General features: G+C 46.5%; 1 protein-coding gene across 1 annotated transcript in view; it reads right to left on the bottom strand.

Annotated features, from left to right (window-relative positions):
* Window positions 1-629: 629 nt before the first annotated feature.
* TMEM132C (transmembrane protein 132C) overlaps window positions 630-23,216 on the bottom strand; it is a 175,323-nt gene continuing 152,736 nt past the window's right edge. The window contains exons 5-9 of the mRNA XM_054288608.1: window positions 20,117-20,260; window positions 11,922-12,127; window positions 11,228-11,501; window positions 10,350-10,541; window positions 630-3,116 (exon numbers count right to left, since the gene is read on the bottom strand). Of these exons, the coding sequence (XP_054144583.1) occupies window positions 1,923-3,116; window positions 10,350-10,541; window positions 11,228-11,501; window positions 11,922-12,127; window positions 20,117-20,260 (2,010 nt within the window). The 3' untranslated portion in view covers window positions 630-1,922. The remainder of the gene's footprint in view (window positions 3,117-10,349; window positions 10,542-11,227; window positions 11,502-11,921; window positions 12,128-20,116; window positions 20,261-23,216) is intronic.

The raw sequence follows: 23,216 nt of genomic DNA, 5'->3' as shown, positions 1-23,216 counted from the left end.
AAACCACAGAGGAGCACCCCCCTGAGCAGAGAGAGGGTAATTTGTCAAGCCGTGTAAAGCATTTTAATTACAATTCATATAACATGTATAAATAAATATTACATTCTTTCAGTCTACAATGCATACTAGGCATACCTTGTTAAAACGTCCATCTATGTTATTGGGTGGCAGGATTGACTTTGTCCAAGTAAAAAAAAAAACAAACTACGGAGTTTAGTAATTAAAAAACCCAAACCAAGGAAATTGATGGCAAAGACAGGACGATGCAAGTGCTCCTGGCTAACATAATACTGCTTCCAAGGGCTGGCTCTGCCACCTCCTTTCATCAGGAGAGCTTTGGGAGGACACTGCTTTCCTCTTTGAATGGATTCTGATCTGTGCCCTCCATGAATGTGAACTGGCACTGAGCCAGCACAGTTCTGCCAGTTCACACCACAAATTAAATTTTGTATTTATTAAATCTCTATTTTGTATTTGCTTCTGATTTATTACTGCCTTGGTATTTGCTTGTTCAAAACTCAGATTTACAATCTAGTCTAAACTTTTCAGTCTTCGCTGGTCCAATGTCAAAAAAAAAAAAAATCTATAAAACAGTTCCAGGTATTTCTTGTTCTTGCTTCAGCAATATTTCCCTCCCTCCCTCCCAACAGTGTGCCCAGAGGCCAGCTCTCCCAGTAAAGGGAATAAACGTTTGGGGCAATCAGGGTCCTTCTGTCCATTCCTCTTCTTGCTTTCAGAGCTTGATGAGAGCTGGAGAAACCAGAATAAACAGAAAAATGCAGCACAAAATTATGAATTCATGAACCTGGCAAAAAAAACCAAAACACCAAACCCAAACAACCCAACTGCAGGCTGTGCATATTTGGCCTGCGGTGGTCTCAGTTCCAGGAACATTTACAATGACCAGAGGGGCACTCCCTTTGCTTGGTACTTGCAAAAGCTAACAGAAAACAGCACCTCCTTCCCTTGGTGAAACACAGGAACTTTGGTTGTGGAAACTTAAAACAAGCAACTAAACAAACAACCCAGCCTGAAAGGAAAATGAAAATTCTTCCAAACAGAACATCTTTCTAGCCAGGGTGAAATGGAGGCTCAGGCTTTCAGAAGAGACACCACGTGGAAATTATCAGTCAATACTTATCCCCTGAATTCTTTAAATGACAGGAGACTGTTTACAGCTACCTCAGAAACAGAATGTTCTTGTCCCACTGTGAACTTATTGAATTTTAAATTTTCCTGTTTTCAGGATATTTAAAAGAAAAATACAAGAGGGAAAATGATTCTGTTTCAATTTACAAGACAAATGGAAAAGTAAAAATGAAAATACCAGGTAATTTCTTCCTCCTTCACATGTAATGCCAAAGACACATCTTCATTTCAAATGAAGGAAAGAAAAGAAATGGCTTGAGAACCAATATAAAAATTTTCCTTGTGGGTCACATGTCCATAACTGTGATGTTTTATTGGAACCAGAACAAGTTATTGTTTGCCTCTTGCTTATTCTTTTCATGCTCTTATATTCTCTCATTTCTTTTTACAGATATTTTTGGTACTGTGAAATATTACTATCGTTATTATTTGTATGACCCATAAAATGAATTTTCACAACCTCATCTTGCCCAGTTCATCAAATTGGTCATACCATTTCCTTGTTCCTTTCCTTTTGTATTCCACTTCCTAAATCCATGAGTAGCAGAATAACCACTGGAAAAAAAAATAAACAAACAACAAAACCCCAACAAAACAAAGCGGAAAAACAAAAACAAACCACGGACAGTTTGGCAAATTTCTTTCCCTGATTATAAAAACTGCCTCATCGTTTCTCCTGGCGATCCCTTCCCCTCCCCTTCGTCCCAATATATACTGTAGAACTGAAGGCATCAAGGTGTGGTCAAACCCAAAAAAAACACCCCAGCAGGGAGCTACGCTTTGTCTTTGAACTTCCCCACGTAGTTTCTGATCTCTTTGGAGTCGCCCAGCTCCATGTCCTGGCACACCCACTTAATGTCATCGTCGTGGCTGCCGAGGATGGAGTTGACGGTGGGGCAGCCGTCGTCGGGTGGGATGGTGGTGAACGTGGTGAACTTCACCCGCTTCCTCTTGGACGTGGGCGAGTGCAAAGGCTCCACCTTGTGCTCCTTGCCCAGCCTCCCCCCCGGGTCTGCAGCCTTGTGCAGCTGGCTCTGAGCGTTCTTCGGGGCGCTGCCGTTCAGCAGCTGGTTGCTCTCGTCGGCGCCCGAGCCGCGGTCGATGATGGTGGTGCGCTCGTCCTGCTGGGGCGACGCGTCCGCCGCGTTCTCCAGCAGCTCGGCCTCGTTGCCCAGCCACACCCAGTCGTGGGAGTGCGTCATGGTGCTCTGTCCTTCCACCAGCACCTGCTTGTGGCGGTACTTGAGTGCAAATGTTGCACAGTTGATGAGGAACACCAGGATGGCCAGGCAGAAGACGCCCAGCAGGGCGTACATGCCGATCTCCAGGTCGCTGAGCCCGCGGGGTGTCTGCACCAGGTCGTTGTCCTCCATGCCAGCACCTCCTTTGGGCAGGTCCACCTGGGCGGGGAAGTTGGTGAAGTCGATGGGGATGTTGTGCAGCTGGCCGTCGTCCGAGAGCTTGCCGCCGTCCAGGCGGTTGTTTTTGACGACTTTGTTTTTGAGGACGGACTTGGCCGTGGTGCTGGCCTTCCTGAGGGGCCCCTCGGGGTCCCTGTCGGCCGAGGAGCCGCCGTGGTAGCGCCCGTCGTGCCCCGGCTCCGGGCCCTTGTGGCGCCGGTCGCTGGCGCGGTTCTCGATCTCGTCGGCGTCGTAGTCGCCGCCCGCCTCGGCGTCCGCGTCGTTCTGCCCGAACTTCACCCTGATGCTGCCGCTGCCCACGGCCAGCACGCTCTTCCTCTTGGACTTCTGGCACGCCTCGGAGATCATCATGTCCACCTTGACCAGCGCGCCCTGGCCCTCGCCCTCGGCCGCCACCACGGGCCAGCGCAGGGCAGGGCTCTGGTGCACGGACACCACGGCCTCGTCCAGGGACACCGCCGACAGCCAGAAGTCCTTGGGGTCGTAGATGTCCAGAGGGGTGACAGAGCTGTCACTGAACTGGATCCAGGTGCTTACCACGGCTTCCTGCAAGGACAGGGACATGGTTAAACACAGGCCTCTATCACGGACATATTTTATGAAAAAATCCTTTCGTTAGGATTTTTTCTCCTGAGAAGCTGAGAAGCCTCAGAAACGAAATGTAAACAATGGTTATCTGCTGCTGTGGAATGCAACAGGTGCATCTTTGATTGGTCCATGTGAGTGTTTTTACTTGATGACCAATCACAGGTCCAGCCGTGTTGGGACTCTGGTCAGTCATAAGATTTTATTATCATTCCTTTCTTTGCAAGCCTTCTGATAAAATCCTTTCTTCTATTCTTTTAGTATACTTTTAATATATCATTTTCTTTTAATATAATATATATCACAAAACAACAAATCAGCCTTCTGGAACATGGAGTCAAGATTCTCATCTCTTCCCTCATCCTGGGACCCCTGTGAGCACCACCACAGGCCTGCAGTAAATCAGCCCAGCTCGCTGCAGTCCATCCATCTCCCAGCTGGAGGAAATAGGACTCTGCACTGCATTTAAAGCAAACCAAGCCTCGACTGATGGGGCACAAAACTGGTCACATTTGTCACTAAGGGTTCCACTGTTACTCTCCCTGCAAATGTTTTGCACAAGGACGTAGAAAATAATTGATATGAGATGTCTTTATTACCCAAGTGCCCATTAGCAAGGTACAATTTTACAAGCTCTGTAAGGAAAGTCATTCCTCTGGTACAAAAGCCAAAAGAGGCAAATCACAGAAATTACCAGAGGCACTTGACAGAACACTTATTTCCCTCATGTAACACATGCACAGGTGTCATGGGGAGCTGTCAAATTAAGACGTAAGGATCTTAGCAGGAGTAAGGAGCTACCACAGCATCTTGGAAATGGCTGGAGCAGAAGATTCATCTGAAAGAAAAAGACTCACAGAACAATTGCCATTTTGCTGGAGAAAGGTTTGTTTTAAGCAAAACACACTTTATCCTTGAGATAATTAAAAAGTCCACCAAATTTCTGTGTCAAGAAGAGGAGGATGGGGATTCTGGCATGATGTCTGCAATAAAAATACAAACGGCCTGGATTTAATTGGTCTGTCCTTGTGCTCTGCAGGTAGCACTGGCAGAAGTCATCATTAGAAGCAAACGCAAAGCCAGAGGTCAGCTGTCTGCCATGTGAAATCCCACCCAGATGACACAGATATTTACTTCTCCACATCTCAATAGCTTTCTTTGCAGGGCATTTCTTTAATTTTTCATTTGTTCTGTGCCTTGCCTGCGTAGCCAGCAGACGGCCAGGCAGATTGCCAGAGTGCAACTTCCCACAAACTGAAGTTCTTTCCTTCCCACACTTCAACCACAAATGGCTCTAATAACTTCACACTTGGGTACATCAGAACAACTGGGCTGAAAAACCAGCTCTGGGGAAAAACGCTGCCACCCTGTTAATGTCCACTCATAATACAAATTTACAACTTAATATGGTTTTCAATTGGCTGCAATTTGTTATGCTATGGTTATAAACAAGGAGAATTGCTGCCCTTCCAGTTGAATTTAAAGCTGTTCAATGAAAACAGCAAGGGGCATTTAGCTGGGCAGAAGGTTGGGCCGTACTGAATATTTGATTTCCAAAGCACTATCAGCAAGTACTTGAGGGACTGAAAGAAGAAAAATAAGTTGTGGCACAACAGGAAAGAAGGCAGAGTTCTTGGTGATTCAAATTTACTTCAAAGAGCTGAAACGGAGCCAGGGTAGCTCAGAAGCTGGGAAGGGTGAACTGCAGAAGGAAATTAAAACATCTGATCCTTCATTAGAGAAACAACCCTGAAATGAGTGAACAAACACAAAGCTGCAGGGCACAGCTCGAATTTCTATCACAGCAATCTATAGCAGAGCAACCCCGGTCAGAGGAAAGCAAAGGGGGTTTTTAATGGGTATGGGCAGAGAGAAGAGGATTCACCTCCTCAGGCAATCCAGCATGCTGCTGCCTCCCTTCTCCCCAAAACAAAGGTCAGCTCCTGTGCCTCTGGGGAAGGCACACTGTGCCAGGGAAACACCAGCATCACTTCCAGCACACCACCACTGCCTGCCACTGTGCCCTCCTCTGGAGAGCAGGAGAGAAAATAAATTCCTGCAGGATTTCGTTCAGGTGGGGCTGGAAAGGATGGCACCTGTGCCCCTGCCCAGCTGGGAACAGGCACAGCTCCACACCCTACCATGGACTCACCTCACTGAACCCTCCGTGCGTTGGGACAAAGTTACCACCAACTTCAAAGCAACTTTTATTCTTTATGCCACTGCTCTACAAATCTGCATTCCTGGTTTTATGAAGCAGAGACAGAGAAAAATGGGATGGCAGTCAGCTGAAATTTGCAGGCACACTTTGTGATTTACTGTAGGTAACAGAGGTGTGCACTGGCTTAGCCATTATTTTCTACCAGCACTGACATTTTTTATTTCCAAGAGAACGTTTCTTCATAGGAGGAACCAATTTTTTCACAAAACAACATTGTCATGCCTGTACTATGGACAACATTAATTAAAAGGGAAAGAACAGAAATGAGAGAAAGAGGGAGAGAGTTTAAAATCCTGCCCAAATATGTTGGATCAGACCAAATATTCTATTTGGCAAGAGATCATTTCCTCTCATTCACATCATTAAAGGAAAGCCAAAGGCAGGGCAAGGAAGTGAATTTCCTAAATGATTATAAATTCTGAGAAGCTAAAAAGAAAAGAAGAGAGAAAAAGGAAATGATTTAGTGCCATGTCCTTCAAGGAGCTGTTTCTGCAAATCCTGTGTACCACATCAATAAATCCCCTCCAAATCTCTGACAAGGTCCCTCCAGTTACTCTCAGAAGATGAAGATGGATGGGAGCCTTCTCACCTGCCAAGCTGCTGCCCCTCGTCTCCTGCCCCCAGCACGGAGGTGACAAATGCTTGTGCCCTTTAATTACCAAGCACAAACAAAGGGTGTGAGGGATTAGCTGGCTTTCCAGCCTTTATTTCCCTCCCTTTTCCTCTCTCACACCTCAGAGTGACCACAGGGACACATCAGTGCCCGTGCTCCCCGCAGAGCAGGAGATCTGTGTGATCAGTGCTGAGATGTGGAGTCACACAATGCTCATCAGGTCATGCTAATGACAGCAAAATCCAGCCCAGAGATGTAGAAACTGCTTCCCACAACCACTGTTGATCACCACCAGGCTTTCCTTAAGCACATAAAAACCTTCATCAAGACATTTTTTGTCTAAACTTTCCCTTGTGCCTTTGCTGCTCTCTTCCCCCACCACAGGTGTATTTTCAGCTCTTGGTCTGTGGCAGTTCCACCACCATTCCTGGCCTTGAATTACATTGTGGCTTATCAGTCCAAAGATACCATTTGATAAATCTTCTTGGATAAACTGGTTGCATTTTAGAGAATCCTGCTGCTTAGAAACACAGTTTGGGATATTTGATTTTATTCAATGCTCAGAATAAAGCAGCCATTTAACGGTCTCCATTCGCTGTAGCACAAATAAAAGTATTTGTGAGTAAGCCCTCAATTGCTGGGGTCAGCTGCAAGGGTCCTGGAGTGAGGCAGGACATCAGAGGGAAGAAATGGTTGGCTCTGCAGAAAACAAATACACCCCTCCCTCAATGAAGGCAAAGGAATATTGTTCTCAGCAGCTTCTGCTGGGCCAGCTCTGATTGCTCTGTCTGGGGACTTGGATGCTGGAATGATTTCCCTAGCAATTTTATCACATGAAATATCAAAGTATTACATGTGCATTTATTTTTAAGCCCGTGGCTTGTGTAGTAAAAATTGGGCTTGATCGTTATGATGTGGAAATGAAAGCAGCCAAGACTCAGATCTTAATTCAAACCATGCATTCCCCCACTGTGGGTTTCTCTCTCTCCTTTTTGTCCAATCTGCTCATGTGACATTCCTTTCCAGTGGGAATTTGCTTGTATTTGCAGGGGAAGAATTCAGATTCTTATACAACAATGCATCCCCTCTCCCTTTCCCATGCTGCTGAATTCCTTTGTCATTCCTGTGAGCCACTCCATTGCTCTGTCAGCTTAAAGCAGATAGAAATACAATTTGGGTGTAACTCACACTGCCAGGATGGGGCAATGAACCCACACCATGACAATACTGCTAATATTACTTCTAATATCTGTTATAAATACAGTTTGTGTATAACTCACACTGCCAGGATGGGGCAATGAACCCACACCATGACAATACTGCTAATATCTGTAATAAGATAAAAATACAGTTTGTGCGTAACTCACACTGCCAGGATGGGGCAATGAACCCACACCACAACAACCCTGCTAATATCTGCTATGAACCGTGAGGGGTCAGTGAATTCTGAGGAAGGCCAGAGCTGAAGCAGACCATCCAGAAGCAGGGCCAGGACAATGATCCAGCCTGTTCTGCTGCCCAGGGATGTTCTCCCATTCCCAGAGAATGACAGCAGAGCCAGGGCTGGAGCAGGCACTGCACCTGGTGAACACCAGAACTTGCCTTTGACAAAGCACCAACACTGCTCTTTTTCCCTGAGAAAGTGTCTGCAGCTCCCCAGGAGCACTGAGAGATACTTTAATGCACAGAACTGTTTATTAAAGGCTTTTTTCTCCTTTCTTCACTGACCCATTTCAGTTGCTCAGCCCCCATGCAATACCCTACAGTGACAAAAAGCTGGATATGACTGTGAGTTCCCCTGCAGAGCCAGCTGAGCTTTGAGAGTCCTTGAAGCTCACTTAGATCAGAAAACATTTAAACATTGTAGGTTTTATTTTGTTTACATTTTGGAGAAGCCTTTAGGATGACAGTGTTGATTTAACAACCATCAGCAAGCCAAATGGAGCAGCCTTCTACCTGAGCAGATGGCCTCCAGAAATAGATAACTCACAGCTAGAGTTTCCAAATTTTCAGAAGACACTTCATCTTTGATATTTAAAAGTTGGTCAACCCATGTCTATTTTTAGGCACCTAAATTACTGATCCACTTTTCAGTGCCAATGAGCTCCCTATTGATTAAAAAATAATACATGGGCTCAGCATCCCCCAAGGTCACCTTGCCACAGCAGGTAATTAGCTGCTCAGCTATAGATAAAGGTATCTAACTTAAAGCTTCCAAGGTGAAAAAATATTGGCTTATCTTCTTTAGAGAGCTTTGTACTTATGGAGAAACTGCCAAATTTCAGGGCTTGTGCTTTGGCTGCTTTGTGCTGTGTGTGCAGACAAGGGGTGGTCATTAGAACTGAGGTAAACCACTCATTATGGTCACTGAAAAAGCCACAACAAAAATTCTGATTTTTGTTTTCCAGTTGCATCAGTAAGGTTGCGCGAGTTATTTGGGGTTTTTATAAACTTGCTTGAGAGGAAAAGACACATTTAAGTAATGAAGAACTCACAATGTTCAAGTAGAGGCTTAGTCCTGGGCTGTCTCCTTGGAAAAAACCCTCTTTCAAAAGGGCTTGATTTTCAGCAAACACTCAGCATTTGCCTTCAGAATTCCAGCTCAGTCAGGATCTCAGCTGATGCACTCCAAATCATGAGTCACTCCTTGCAAAATTTAGCCACAAACATTCCCACATTTGCATTAATTTTTCTAAGGGAAAGTGACTTAAATGTTATATCTTTCATTCAAGCTGCAATGAAAGGAAAAGATGTCTGTGACTCTATAGGTCACTCCTACACCATTTCCTTCCACTTATTTCCCCGTGGGAAATCTATTCCTGTCTGGTTTTGGTGATGGAGATGCCCTGCCCAGAACCAGGGCCTGACTTCTGCACCAGAAATGTGCCACCCTCAGCAACCTGAGACTGTCCTGCAGGGAACAGCAGCCTAAACCAAACACTTCACCAAAATAATCTCACAGTTCAGATGATGGGAGAAATAATTTCAGCCCAAATCACATTTACACGTTCTGACTGTTCTGTATGACCTCCTAACGTGCCAGTTGCAGTGACATGCAGTGACATGTCACATCACATTGCCACGCCATAGGCAACAGGAGGTGGCACAGGGGGCACCCCTGGCATCATCTGCCATAACCTGGTGCTGACAAATGTCTCTGCATACTCAGGACAGACCACCCATAAACCACAGAGGCTGACATGGCACTGGGCAGCCTCTCCAGACCCACAGGCTCTTCTGTCTGCAATCAGAGCCACAATTGCTCCAGTGCTGCTGCAGGACTGGGGCTGCTCTGTCCCACAGGACAGGACTGGGTCAGGAGGGCTCCAGTTTTTGTTTCACAGGCTTTGTCAGAAGACAGGATGCCAGATGTGGTTTCTAAGCCCCGAAGAAGGGTACAAATGGGTTAATTACATAAGATTCTTATGTTTACAGGATGCAACAAATGGAACAGATGGGCACCGTGTCCTTCTAGCTTGGACATTTCCCTGTCACTAAGTTATAAAACAAACTAGATTATTTTTATGTTCCAGAAAATTAGGTAGCAATAATCATGAAAATGGGCCATAAAACTTGACTTGAGATCTCGCCCTATCTATAGGAGAGGAAAAAGCAGTAGCTGTGGACAGATTTAATTGTGTGGTCCCCAGTCCCAACCCTCAAACCAACTGACAAAGGAAAGATGTTCCAGCGCTGACCCTTGGATTTATTCTGGGCCAGAGTGAGTGTTTGCCTTGACCTGCTGGTGTTCTCTAATCTTCTTTTCCACAGCGGTTGAGACCTGAGACAAGCTGTTTGAAAGACCCCCTTTAGAGAGATGGGAATTTGCTGGCTTAAATAAGACCAGCACATGAACTGGATGATGAATTCCCCAAAATCCACATGAAAAATAAAAGGAAAGATGAGCCCGGCAGTGTGTCATGGCTCCAGGAGGGAAAAGAAATGGATGTGGCCATCTTCTGCTTTTTAGAGCTCTTGAAGATATTGAATTGTGACACACAGAGCTCTGTGCTCTCCAGAGCAGAAAACAAGGGCATGCTCACAGACCAGGATCACTGTCCAAAATCTGTCTGTGCAGTGAAAACAACACAGGTTCATTAGCTAAAGAAAGTATTAAAACTGTAAACAGCATAAACTTCAGTGCAGTTAGGACTTTTACTGCAGACTGAAGTCCCTGTTGGAAGGGAAGAAATGACAAAGCAATTCCAGAGTATCTGTAGGAAAAAGCAATTAACATGGACATGGATTACACCTGAAGTTTAAATCCTAAACTGGCCGTGAATTCTCATCTGTACTTTACACTGATAAAGTCCTGCCCCACCCCAGAAGGCAAACCCAGTAAATCCAGAGGGCACATTACCTGCTTGGGAGTGTGAAGCAGCTCCTGGGCCACGGCTGTGGCCACGATGGCCCTGCTGGTGGCTGCACTGGGCTGCAGGAAGAGAGACAGCCCAGACACCAGCTGCACCCCGAGGTCTGTGATGGTCACTTTGTCATCCAGCACAGTCACCGTCTTCTCTGCCAGGATGGAGTCAGACAGAGGAGACAGAACCTTTGGAGAAACACAGAAGAATCAATTTAGGAAAAGGCTGATCAATTGATAAAACCTTTCCTAAGGTCATCGTGCCTCCTTGTCTCCAAAGCTTTATGCACAGAAAGGAAGAGCACAGGAAAGGCAGTCTGATTTCATTAGCAGGGTAGAAAACCTGATGGAGAGGCTGTGGCTGAGAACCATCCCAGACTGGGAACTGTCCTGTCCCAGTTGTGTTATTTGCATTATTTCACCACGAGAGTAGAATTAAAATTCTCTTCTGCTGTTACTCTGTCTTCCCATGAGGATGAGCTCATTAAACCTCCCAACTGCTCCAAAGGGGGTTACCAGCCTAGGATTTGTCCTTCCTTTCTTGGCTTGGAAATTCTGTTCCTCCAGCTTTTACTGTTTCTGATGGAACAGCAAGACAGTGAAATATCCTTCCCTATGCTGAAACTAAGGGCCATGCTGCTCCCTTCAGGAACCACAGATAGCCAGCTCATGCACATGCTGCCTTCCCACCTCCCTCATACCCACACAGACCAGCTCTGTCACCCTTTATGCACTGGTTTGGTCAGGATTCCCAGTGTAACCCCAGAGATGTCTGAGCTGTGGGCATGGCAGGCGTGGCACACAGCCCACCCCAGCGCTGCCCAGGCTGTACCTGCATGGTGGCCATGCCCAGGCTGTACCTGCCCAGGCTGTACCTGCATGGTGGTCATGCCCACTTCCCGGCCGACCAGGATCCTGCCCTCCTGCAGCCTGGCAATGTGGGGATCCTCCAGCTTCATGAAGTCCCTGACCAGGTCTGTGATGTCAAAGTGCCAGTCGGAGCCCAGCAGGTAGCTCAGCTGTCCCCAGGGCCCCGAGTCCTCGGCCACGAACTGGGTGAGCACCCTGACCATGGCGTGCTGGTACTGCAGGGTGCAGCCCCTGCCCCTGCGCTCGTCCTCGTCCTCGTCATCGCTGTCCCGCGTGGGCCTGGGCCAGGAGAGAGCACAGCATGGAGAAACGCTCCCAAAACATCACTGAGGGTGAGCATTGGAGTGATAATGGAGAGTGCCCCTCAAACAGAGCCCTCCCTTCTGCATCTCTGGACCATGGATGTCCACCTCACCTGATGAAGGACCCCACAACAGCACTGTGCCACCTTTTCATCTGTGCTGCCACCTCCCAACAACGCCTCTGCCAGGGCACCTTACCAGAGTCCCACACTGTGTTTTGCTGCCCAAGACAGACACATGCACAGAAGCAGAACTCCCACAGCTTTTACAGCTTTATTGGATCTGCAGATGCCCAGTGCAAAGCTGTACCTGTACTGCTGCTCCTCAGGGGAAGAGGCAGCGTTTTGGGAGCATTCCTTTCACAAATCACACAAGAAATGCAGTGTCTCCAACCCACCTTTTGTTGGAAACCACGGGGACTCTCCATCCTTTGATCTGGCTGAGCTCAGTGTCAGAAATGTCGATCTGGAGGGGCAGGCGTGGCACCCACACCGTCATCTGCAGGGGGGCACTCAGGTACTGGTAGGTGAAGTTCACCAGGGCGTTCACCTTGCCTTTCATCTCCTTGCCATTCACAAAAACGTAGTCACACCTGTCAGACACCTGAGAGGGGAAGAGAGGGGAGGAGAAAAGGTGATCAGTGTGGCAAAATGAGCTCCAAGTGCCACCCTGGCAGCTCAACCCCAAACAAACAGAGGCTCCCCTGTTTATGCACGCTCATGATGGCCTGGTGCAGTGGGAGCAGCTGAACACCAAACACCTCCCTGGCTCAGGACACAATGTGCTGGAGATGCCCAAGGGCTGCATGCTGTTTATGAAGCTTGCAGTTGATTTTCTGCAATGCAGCGAGCTCCAAACTGATGGCAGGGCTGGGGAATCCTTAATGAGCAAAGCTCTTCCCAGCTTGGTCAAGAGGAACCCAGCAAACCCAGACTGGGCTGCACAGCGGCAAAGCCAAAGCTCTGCCCTGAACACGACCTCCATCGGGGGTGATGCTGCCTTCCCCACTGGCTCTGCAGTAGATTTCACCCACTGAAGAGTAACAGAAGTCATTTCCTCTGCAATAAACATTATCTGTTTGTAAATGTTTACATTTTGATTAAAGCTGTAAAGTATTTCTAAACACTACAGTAGATTTATCATTAATATGTAAATGCTGTCCTGGAATATAAGCAAGCATTATCATAGCCATGTAAGAGTTATATCAGTAATCACTTCTTTAATCAGTGTTGTAATTTACAGACCATTGAGTTTTCTCATTTATTATGTTACTGAGTACTAGTGATAAAATCACTTCTGGATATATAAATCATTAAGAGAGATGCAGATAGTATGAAGTGACTCCATGTGATAAAGTCATTGTCATTTCTATTCCTAAAGGTGTCATAAATGTCTGGGGAAATGCAGTGGCACATTAATCATACATTAAGTGGTGAGCAATGGGAGCTGTTACATTACTAAATGAGCTGGTATGTCTGCAGAAATTACCAGCAAAGCCAGCAGATCCCAGCTCCTGCTCTGGCTCCCATCCTGTCAGAATTCTATTTCATCACCCCTAACGAGCATGGATAATGGTGGAAATGCTTCTCCCACCTGAACATGTATTTACATTATCATCTGCTCCCTTCCACCCATTCCCAGCACCTTTTTATTCAAACGAGGATTATCAGCTGGCAGTGCTGGTGTCCCCAGACTAACCAGTTATTCAGGGCAGGCTTGGCTACACTGCCTGGGTCTGTTCTCCTGGATGGAAACACAGGGCTGCTGGGGACAACCAAAGGCAATGGCACATGGAGGAAGGATAGAAAGCAGATTTTTTTAAAAAATGTGTCATATTAGAACTCAAATATTTTTTTTAATTAAAAAGGTATATTTGTTGAAGAGTTTTTGACAGACAGAAGTGCTTTTCTGTTTTCCTCCAGGCTTTTGCCAACATTCTGGAAGGTCAGGGAGCAGTGCAGGGACAATCCCTCAGCTCTCCAGGCCAAGAAAGTTTCTAACAGTGGCTGGAGACTGTGAGCCCTGATGTGTCTCTCATCTCCTGTAGTATTTATGCTTTACTATGAAAACATCCTCCCTCTGAAAGTGCTTTTTATCTCTGCCATCAGAAGAAGTGAGCAATGATGAAGGGAAAGCCTGCTCAGCCACCACCTTTAAGTGATTGGGTTTTTTCTTTCCTGCTTAGCAGATCAGCAAGAAGTTTTGCATTTTAAAGAGCTCTCTGATGCTATTTCAGCAGTTTCTTTCATTATTAAGCTGCATTCAGCTACTTTTCCCTTTTTTCTATTTTCCTAACTTCTTTCTCCAGATTAAAACTAAAATAAAGAAGCAGACAGCAAAGCCAGGGCTAAGCACAGTTCCCTGGAGGCCTCCTCTTTGTCTTTTTCCTGGCATTCTATTTTTGTGCCCCCTTGTAACAAAGGCCATTGCCTTTCCAGATGACTTGGACAGATTCTCTCTGCAACAAATCACATTTTATTGAGCTGACAGAGGAAACTGCTGCCTGGAAATGAAGAGAGCCCCTCCTGGATGGTACCTGTGGCACTCTGATCTGGAGAGGCCATCACAGATGGGCTGCAGTGAATGTAAAGGACATTTCTGGAACTGTCACCAGGCCAGTGCAGAACCCCTGGGTGTCCCTTCACTGCCCCATTTCAGATGAAGCTTTGATCCCACCCTGGCTCTGTCCTGCAGGAGCTGCTGGAGGTCACACAAAGGGTGTGACGAGGACACACAGCCAGGCAGGGGCTGTGGCACCTCTGGGAACACTGGGTTTGCCAGGTTAAATCCCACTACAGACTCCTGAGAAATCTCCCCTCAATTACAGGCAGTTTTAGAGAGACAAATTTCACGTCAAACACAGGCTAAGGGATCTTTCCTTTCAAGGGATGGAGAACTCAAGGCACTGGTTTGTGCCTGTGGTACACAGGAGTGGAAAGGATGACAACTGCAAAACCTAAAATTAAATGAGTGGTTGCTCATGTGAGCCTGCTCTAGTCCAAGCTGCTTTATTCTCCAGTGGTTTTCACCTCTGGAGATACCAGCCCAGTTCAGAAGGACAGAAAGAGAAGTTTTCAATGCAGCAATCCAGCCAGGTTTATGGAGACTGAAAATCTGGGAGGCATCAGTCCATTTCTTGGTGTCTGTGTGGTTTTAGGACTGAAATGGGGAGATGTGGTTACAGTGGATGTCGTGCTTGTATTCATCAGGTTCAGATCTTGCATTTTTGTCTGTAAACCCATTTACCCATTTCTGTTACACTAATGTAAATGTTGCTAACATATTCAAAGGTTACATAAATGTTTAAATATTTATGACAGCACTTCTGTGAGCAGAGAGCTTTTTCCAGTGCCTCTTACAGGAATCTCAATTTCAGTGAAAAAAAAATAAATTACAGGATAATCAGCAAAGAATATTGGTGTTCAGCACTTTTCATCCTTGTGTTCAGCTCATGCCATCCCTCTGGCACACCAGGAAGGCACCTGGAGCTCAGCAGGTCAGGCTCTGGGAGCAGCCACTCATTGCACTAAGGAGCACAGAGCACCAGGATCACTCATTCACCAAGGACCAACACACCATTTACAGGAATTATTAGGCTGTGATAATTCCACACACTTTGGATATTCATGTCCTTGCTATAGAATTTCTCCCAAGATTTCTTTTTAACAAGGTGCTCTGCAGAAAGGGAATTATTCTCTATTAAATTCTCCAGGTTTTGAAAGAGGGACTCTGTGTGGCTGCCCAGCCTTGATTCCAATTAAACACCACGGTCTCACACAAAGGAAATCCTCTGCTACAGGAACATTAGGCTTCCTAAGAAGGATTTCAATGCCTGGCTGCATAATCCTGAATAATCAGTAACCTAGTGGAAAACCGAAGCTGTCTCAAGGCCCATGTACTCATTTTTTCAAATTAAACTCTTTAAGTCTGCTAAAAGTTAAAGCCTCAGATCCATCAGTAATACAGACCAGTAACACAGATCCATCCCAGAGTGGATCCAATGCTCAGGACAGATAACACAGACCAGTAACACAGATCCATCCCAGAGTGGATCCAATGCTCAGGACAGATAACACAGACCAGTAACACAGATCCATCAGTAAGACAGACCAGTAACACAGATCTGTAACACAGACCCATCAGTAACACAGACCCATCAGTAACACAGACCCATCCCAGAGTGGATCCAGTGCTCAGGACAGATAACACAGATCTGTAACACAGATCCATCAGTAACACAGACCAGTAACACAGATCTGTAACACAGACCCATCAGTAACACAGACCCATCAGTAACACAGACCCATCCCAGAGTGGATCCAGTGCTCAGGACAGATAACACAGATCTGTAACAGATCCATCAGTAACACAGATCCATCAGTAACACAGACCCATCAGTAACACAGACCCATCCCAGAGTGGATCCAGTGCTCAGGACAGATAACACAGATCTGTAACACAGACCCATCCCAGAGTGGATCCAGTGCTCAGGACAGATAACACAGATCTGTAACACAGACCCATCAGTAACACAGACCCATCCCAGAGTGGATCCAGTGCTCAGGACAGATAACACAGATCTGTAACACAGATCCACCAGTAACACAGACCAGTAACACAGATCCATCCCAGAGTGCATCCAGCCCTCAGGCCAGGCTCCCAGCACCATTTGCCAGCACAAGGATGGAGCCCCAGCCCTGCAGAGCAGAGCTGGCTAACACCAGGGCCGTGCTCTGGGTGCACTCTGGGCTCTCTCTGCTGAGCAGGGGCTGCACTTTCAGTATCAGCAGCTAGATTAGCAAAACTAAGCAGAAAGCCCCCAAAGCAAGAGAGCTTTTCTCAGGGCAAAGGCTGTACATTATCTAATCCCATTAGAGAGATTTCAGAGGCAGCCTTGCAGAGCAGCAGCAGTACATTTAACTAACTGAACATCATTCACCACGACAGAACTGAGAGAGTAAAAGGGGCACAGAATGCCAGCTGGGGCTGGAGGGCATCTCTTTGCTCCCCAATGCCCAGCTTCTGAGGCTGGGCTGTGCTGTGCTGAGCCACAGGAGCTCTCTGCAGCTCCCATCATCACAGAACCCAAATCTGCCTTGCTCTGTGCACTCTCCAGTCAAGCAATTTCTGGAAATGGGGACAAACAGAGAGCTTGGCTCCTGCTCACTGGGGATGTGGCAGCCCACATTTGCAGCATGGCCCCAGATATCCTGCTTGGCAAGGCAGGATCCCAGGGTGGAATCACTTTTAATTCCATCTCACAGTTTGGGCAGTGGTTGTGCATTTCCATCACAGTGTTTGTCATCCCTTAACTCAGTGTGTATCCACAATGCACAGATCCACAGTGAGTAAACTACAACCAGGGGCAGAAAAGCAAAGCAGAACCAAAGCATCCTCTCTTCTGACTGTGTTACTCAGGTCTGGAGCAAACTGACCATCCTCCCATCACACCTGGCACAGGACTGGTGAGGTTTCTCCCATTTCCTTTCCCAGACTTTGTGTTGGAGCTTTGGAGGTGATTCTGAAGCACTTTCTGTGGAACTTCAGGAGCTGTTGCTATGATTTTTCACTTGGCTCTCCATCCCCAGTGCAGGCAGGCAGCTGGGTGATGGCACAAGAAAAGGGAGGGAAGTCTGCAAGGATATAGTTTAGCAGTTTCTGCAAGGATATAGTTAAGCAGTTTCTGCAAGGATAGAGTTTAGCAGTTTCTTCAGCTGCCCTTGAAACTTCTGCCTATGATGTGATGGCAAGGCATTTACAGCTCCCATTGTGAATGTATCTCGGTCCATGCCCATTCTGAGTTCCAGTTTCCACAGAGGCTGGCTGCCGGGCTGGTGCTGCCCACTCCTGACAGAACAGCTCCTGTGGGAGCTCCAGCCACTGCTGCCCTGGTTATCTGCTGGCATCTGACAGAAGGGCGTGGTAAAGCTTCATTCTATAAAGCTCCTCTCAAGTTCTGCTGCTCTGCTGAATACATTGATCCCAGAAATCACAGCACTGTGGGAGTATGGAGGAGGGCAAGGAGGTGGAGTTTCCATTTGTTATCCTGTTCAGAATATAACATAGCACATTTGCCAGAAGAGAAACCTTCAAAGTCACGGGGCTTCAGAGCAGCAAAACAATGGCATTTCCATGCTGTGACTTCCTCCCCTGTTCTAAAGGTGTTCAGTTTGACACAAGTGGCTCTGTGTTCACTCAGCATCAGAAGGGAAGGAGGAGTCAATAGAGAGCCAGGCTGCTGCCTTGGACTCACAGAGATGCTGCAGTGTCACAGACATCTTTTATGGAAAATCCTTTCCTTGGGATTTTCCCTCCTGAGAAGCTGAGAGGCCTCAGGAACAAAGGGTAACCAATGGTTATCTGCTGCTGTGGGATGCAACAGGTGCATCTGGGATTGGTCTGTGTGGTTGTTTCTGATTAATGGCCAATCACAGTCAGCTGTCCAGACTGTTTGAGACACAAACCTTTGTTATCATTCCTTTCTATTCTTAGCTTAGCCAGCCTTCTGATGAAACTTTTTCTTCTATTCTTTTAGTATAGTTTTAATGTACTATATATCATAAAATAATAAATCAAGCCTTCTGAAACATGGAGTCAGATGTTAATCTCTTCCCTCATGCAAGAACCCTGTGAGCACGGGCACACTGCTGGCCTGGACTCACAGAGACGGAGCTGCTGCTGTCCCAGGGCTCTCAGGTTGTTTGGAGTGTGGTCACTGGGAGCTGCACTGGAGCTCCTCAGCTCCTGAGCGCAAACCTCAAACCCTCAGGGCAGGGGATCGTTGTGTTCCTCACACAGGAACCACAGCTGCTCTGCAGGAGCCTGAGCAGGGTCTGCTCCTGAGCAAAGGGCACAAAACAGCAGCAAAAGCAGCAAAACCCACCTGAGCTGCAGCAGATGGCAAGGGGCCCCTGCATGCAACTGCAATTGCCATTAATGCATCCAGACAGATGGATCCTATTGGTAAATTCCAGCTTGGCGAAATAAAATTTGGCTTTTGCTTCCTTTTTAGTGCCATAATAAATTTTGTGTCCACTTTTAAAAGGCTGGACCACTGTGTGAAGGTCTAGAGCACTCAAAGGCATTTAAAGTTCATGAAATCAGCTGTAAATTTGGAAAGAAAGACGGGGAACTATGAGACAATAAAAGAAGTAAAAGGAGTAGCAGTCAGCAGATTCAAACTGTGCACTGAGCTGCCCTGGGACCGTGAGGATCACTGGGAAACTCTCACCTGCTATTTGCAGATAGATCTTAAACTCAGATTTCCACAGGGTTTTGTCACTGAGAACAATGTAACTCAGCCCAAGTGAAGTAAAAATTAATATAAATAAGCTTTGAGCTGATGGCCAATTGCTGGGCAGGAGCATTACCTTTAAGCTCTTTACATGAACCACACAAAGGACATTTATTTGCTAACTAAATATTACAGGCCAAGTGCAGACAGGCACTGAGCATCTTCAGCTTCTGGCCTCAAACCTGCCAGGCTTGCCTGAACCGAAATTACCAGAAATTCCACACAATTAAAAGCACACAAAAATATCTGCCTGAACCTCTACATGATAATATGAATAAGTATTAAATAGCTCTCAATAGCTCTCATCAATAACTCTTTTTTTTCCCCTAAGTTTGTGGTTTAAGGTAATCTATGGGCTTTACATGAGCTGTAAACTCATGCACACAGCCCCTGTACCATGGGCTCTGCCCAAAAGACAAAATTTATGAAGACTGGATTTTATTTTTCAGCAGAAAGGTTACTCCCAACAAGGTCTCTACACCAGGATTTCACAGAGGAAGATATTTTTCAATTTCTAAAGAATTGAACATAAAAGCTTGATGGAGAATTTCAAAACGAATTAAGGATGAAAGGCCTCTGTGCTCATTTGAAGCTTTCTGAGTGCTTTTTAATATCTGAACCAATTGAAGATGTCAATTTGCCTTGAACCCCAAACCACTTCCCCACGTAAAGAAAGAAATTTTGTGGAAACAAGAACATTCTAGATGGAAAAAAAATTTTAAAAGCCTTTTTTCCTTAATGATGAGATGAGCAAAGCTTTTTGTTCCAAGCACTTAATTGAGCTGTGTTTTCCAGCCAGCTGTATGTTTTACAGCAGTGGGCACTCGTGCCACAGCCACATCCCTCCAGAGGTTCTGCACATATTCCAAACACACAGGAGACACCTTCTCCCACCATGTGAGCAATTCCCAACCAGCCCTGAAGGGAGAGAAATTACACCTGAAAATGTCCCTGACTGATCCCAGTAAATGCTGTGTTAGCCTCCAGTTATTTGTTCCACTTCAGCCTCAGAGTGCCCCAGGCAGGGGAGGCTCCTGAAGCCACTCAGAATGTTCTGGTGGTGCAAACATCCTTGGAAAGAATCCTTTTGGTGCAGGTAAATTATTTCTGCAGAAAATAAGAGAGGAGCACAGCAGGGCCCCAAGTGCTAATCAAAGGACAGGGTGCTTCAGGAAAACATTCTTCCCAAACAAATGGCTGGAGAGCTGCAGCAGCCCAGGCTGTGCTTATTCCCAGCTTGTTCTCCTTTTCCCTGCGAAATGTGAAAGCCCAGGAGCCACTGGGTGGCAGGAACTTACTTTGATGACGTCCTCCCCGGAGGATTTGCACTCCACAGACTCGGAGATGTCTGTCACAGCACTGTTCTCCTCGATGGACACCACCTTGATGGGCACTGCCACCGTCCTGCCCGTCAGGATGGCCGTGTTCAGGATCTCTGTGTCCTGCACGAAACAAAGCACAGCACTGCTCACACCGGCCTGGCTGAAAATCTCTGTTCATACTTAGAGAGCACAGCACCGCTCACACCAGCCTGGCTGAAAATCTCTGTTCATCCCAGAGAGGTGCAGCCTGGTGAAAGGCAATGAAACTCCAGCCCTGTCTGATCTGCTAAATAAACACCCAGCACTCTGTTCAACAGCACCATTCTCTAAACTCAGGTCAGGCACACCCCACAGGCATCTTCTGCTTTTGAGATATGCAGGGTTATTCCCAATATTCACCTTCCAACTTGTGATTTCAGAGTTTTTGCTAATGTAGGCTTGACTGGCAATCACTTCTCAACCCTGCTCTTCATTTATCACTTTCTAATACAAGGGCTTTCACTTCATGAGTGATATCAGCTGCAGGAGAAAAGGGAAATGCTGTCCAGGAGTGACACCAAAAGGGGACAGCCTGCTGCCTTAGGGTAAGGATAAAAGAGCCTCCATATAAATGAATCCAAGCCCACTGCAGAGACGGGGCCTCTCTGTGAACTTTGTGTCTGGAACTGTTTCAAGATTATTTAATTTCCTCTGATACGGCCAATGAAGCAACGTAAGGAATCCAGAAGGAGTCAGTGATGCTGTTAACTGCAGGGGAAATAACAAGGAAATTTGAAGTCTGAGCTGGGGCTGTGGCACATAAAAGCCTTTCAATGCACCATCGACCAGGCTGACACTTGGAACTCCTCAACTATGTCAGCACCACTGTATTCCCAAGATTCCCATGCAGGAAAAACTTCAAAGTTTTCTCCAACTTTTCAGCTTTCAATACAAAGTGAATAAAATATTCAGCAAATTCCTCAGCACTCAAGTCATGAGGACTGCAGCCACTGATGTCAACAGCAGCAAAATGGGGCACTGACACTGTTGATACTGTTTTCAATTCAAGTTCAGTGAGTCTGAAATTTAGGTCAGATTTCCTTTTCATCTGGCACCTTGTTATTTCTCAGGTTCTCCTGCAGCTCTCTTAAGAAATCCCATCAAACTTAAAAGGAGATGCTAAAAAGGAATGTTGACTGTTCTAGAAAGGGAAGAACCCTGAATGGTTCCTACTGCAGCACGAGAGATGCCCAGCACTGGGAGGGCACTGGTGCCCACCCAGCCTCAGCCCTGAGCAGAGATGGAATCCTCTTGCCTTCCCCTCCCCTGGAAGCAGCCACAACTCGTGGCTATTACACAGATTAAGAAAGACTGATGTATAAGCAATTCATATATTACACACTGTACTAAACGCAATTTTCAGCTCTGCCACTTCCCTTCCCCAGGCTCCAAGGGCCCTGTGATAGTTAAAACAAACCAGAAAAAGAGAGCAAGGAGCAAAGCCTGGATTTTATTGTGGTTTTTTGTTTAGAACTAACATAGAGAAGCGTGTATCCCCCATCCCTGGATGTGGAACAGCCTCGTGGCACAACTGCTGCTGCTCTGTGTTCCCTTCACATTGCTGAATAAAGCCAAAGGCAACCCAGGGAGAATCACCACAAACCTGACAGCAAACTGAACAGCACAGGAAACATCCACAGCCCAAACTCCCCAAAGGCTGAACTGGAACACATCAAACCAAAGGAGCTCAAGCAGACTCTGTCTGTCTGTCTGTCTGTCTGTCCATGAGCACCCAGATTTGCTTCCCTGCATTCTCCCACCCCCTGAACATCCTCTGACAAGCACAAATCCCATCCCCAAGGACATGTCAAGCACCACCAGGACAACAATTCTTTTCCATCAGCAGCAGAACTGGGGCTTCCGGGTCTCATTTTTAAATGCAATATCCTGCCCTGACTGCAGGCTAATCCAGGAGTACACAGACAGCATTCCTAAGAAACTTTCAGAGACACTACAAATTCATTTAAAATGAAGGCACTTTTCAAAATCACAATATCTTGGCCATTTCCACATTCTTTAATTTTTAAAATCCCCCAAGAACTAATCTACTTTCTGTGCAGGCAGCAAGTAGACTTTTAAAATGAAATTTATTTTATGTGACAAAAAAAATTGGAAGCATCTGATAGCAGTGTTTGGACTTGTTCCCCAAGAAATTCAAAGATGAGGGAAGTAGAGTAAATTGAAAAAGCACACAAGGAAGACGCAGTGTAAGTCAGCATCAATATCCAGGTCAGAAAGAAGTTCCTGTAAGTGAATTGCAAACTCTAAAAAAGCCAGGGCTGGCACTTCCACAGCTGAGACAGAGCTATGTGGGATCTCAGTCTCTCAGAACTGGGGTGCAGGGTGAACAAGACCCCCCCTGGGGGGCTCGGGAGTTCTGGAATGCTGCCAGAGATGTCTGGTGGCTGGACTTTGATCCCACATGGGAGATGACATCAGTATGAGGACGGGAGGATTTCACTGGGGTGAATGGTGAAGGGACAAGTTAATTGGAGTGTGAGATACAGGGTTTAAGATTTCTGTACAGGGGGTCTAGAGAGGCAAGATGGAGGAATTGGGGCGTGCCCTTCTCCTTCTTCTTCTTCCTCTAGACCTCCATCTTCTGTGGTGATGTTGGCACTCCGGGATTGGACCTTACTAGGGGAACACTGGTTAATAAGGGTAGAGGGTATTGGAGAAAAATGATAAATATTGTATACGTAACTCCGGGTATAAAGATAGGTGACCGCCCCAGGGGCTTTCAGTGTGTGCCCATGGCTGACTGCTGAGCAGAACTCTGTCAGGCCAAGAGAAAATCTTTTAGATAAGCAATTAATAAACACCAAGACCAAGAACAAATCTGAAGCTTCCTCTCGTCCTTTCGAACCCGGGGGCCCAAGGCCATCTTTGGGCTTTTCCCCAGACCATCTGAACAGCCCAGAAATCCCACAACTGGCGTCCGCTGTGCGGGCTATCTCCCACCAAACCTTTCGGGGGGGGGAAAGCCCTGAAGAGCTGAAGAGCCAAGAGAACAGCACTGATAACTCCAGAGGAGGGA

This window comes from Melozone crissalis, unplaced genomic scaffold, assembly GCF_028551555.1.
Source record: "Melozone crissalis strain CALT ecotype California unplaced genomic scaffold, PUWL_Pcris_2 ptg000063l_1, whole genome shotgun sequence".
Lineage (NCBI taxonomy): Eukaryota > Metazoa > Chordata > Aves > Passeriformes > Passerellidae > Melozone > Melozone crissalis.
Note: the sequence above shows the minus strand (reverse complement) of the source record. Positions and strands in the feature narration are given on the sequence as shown.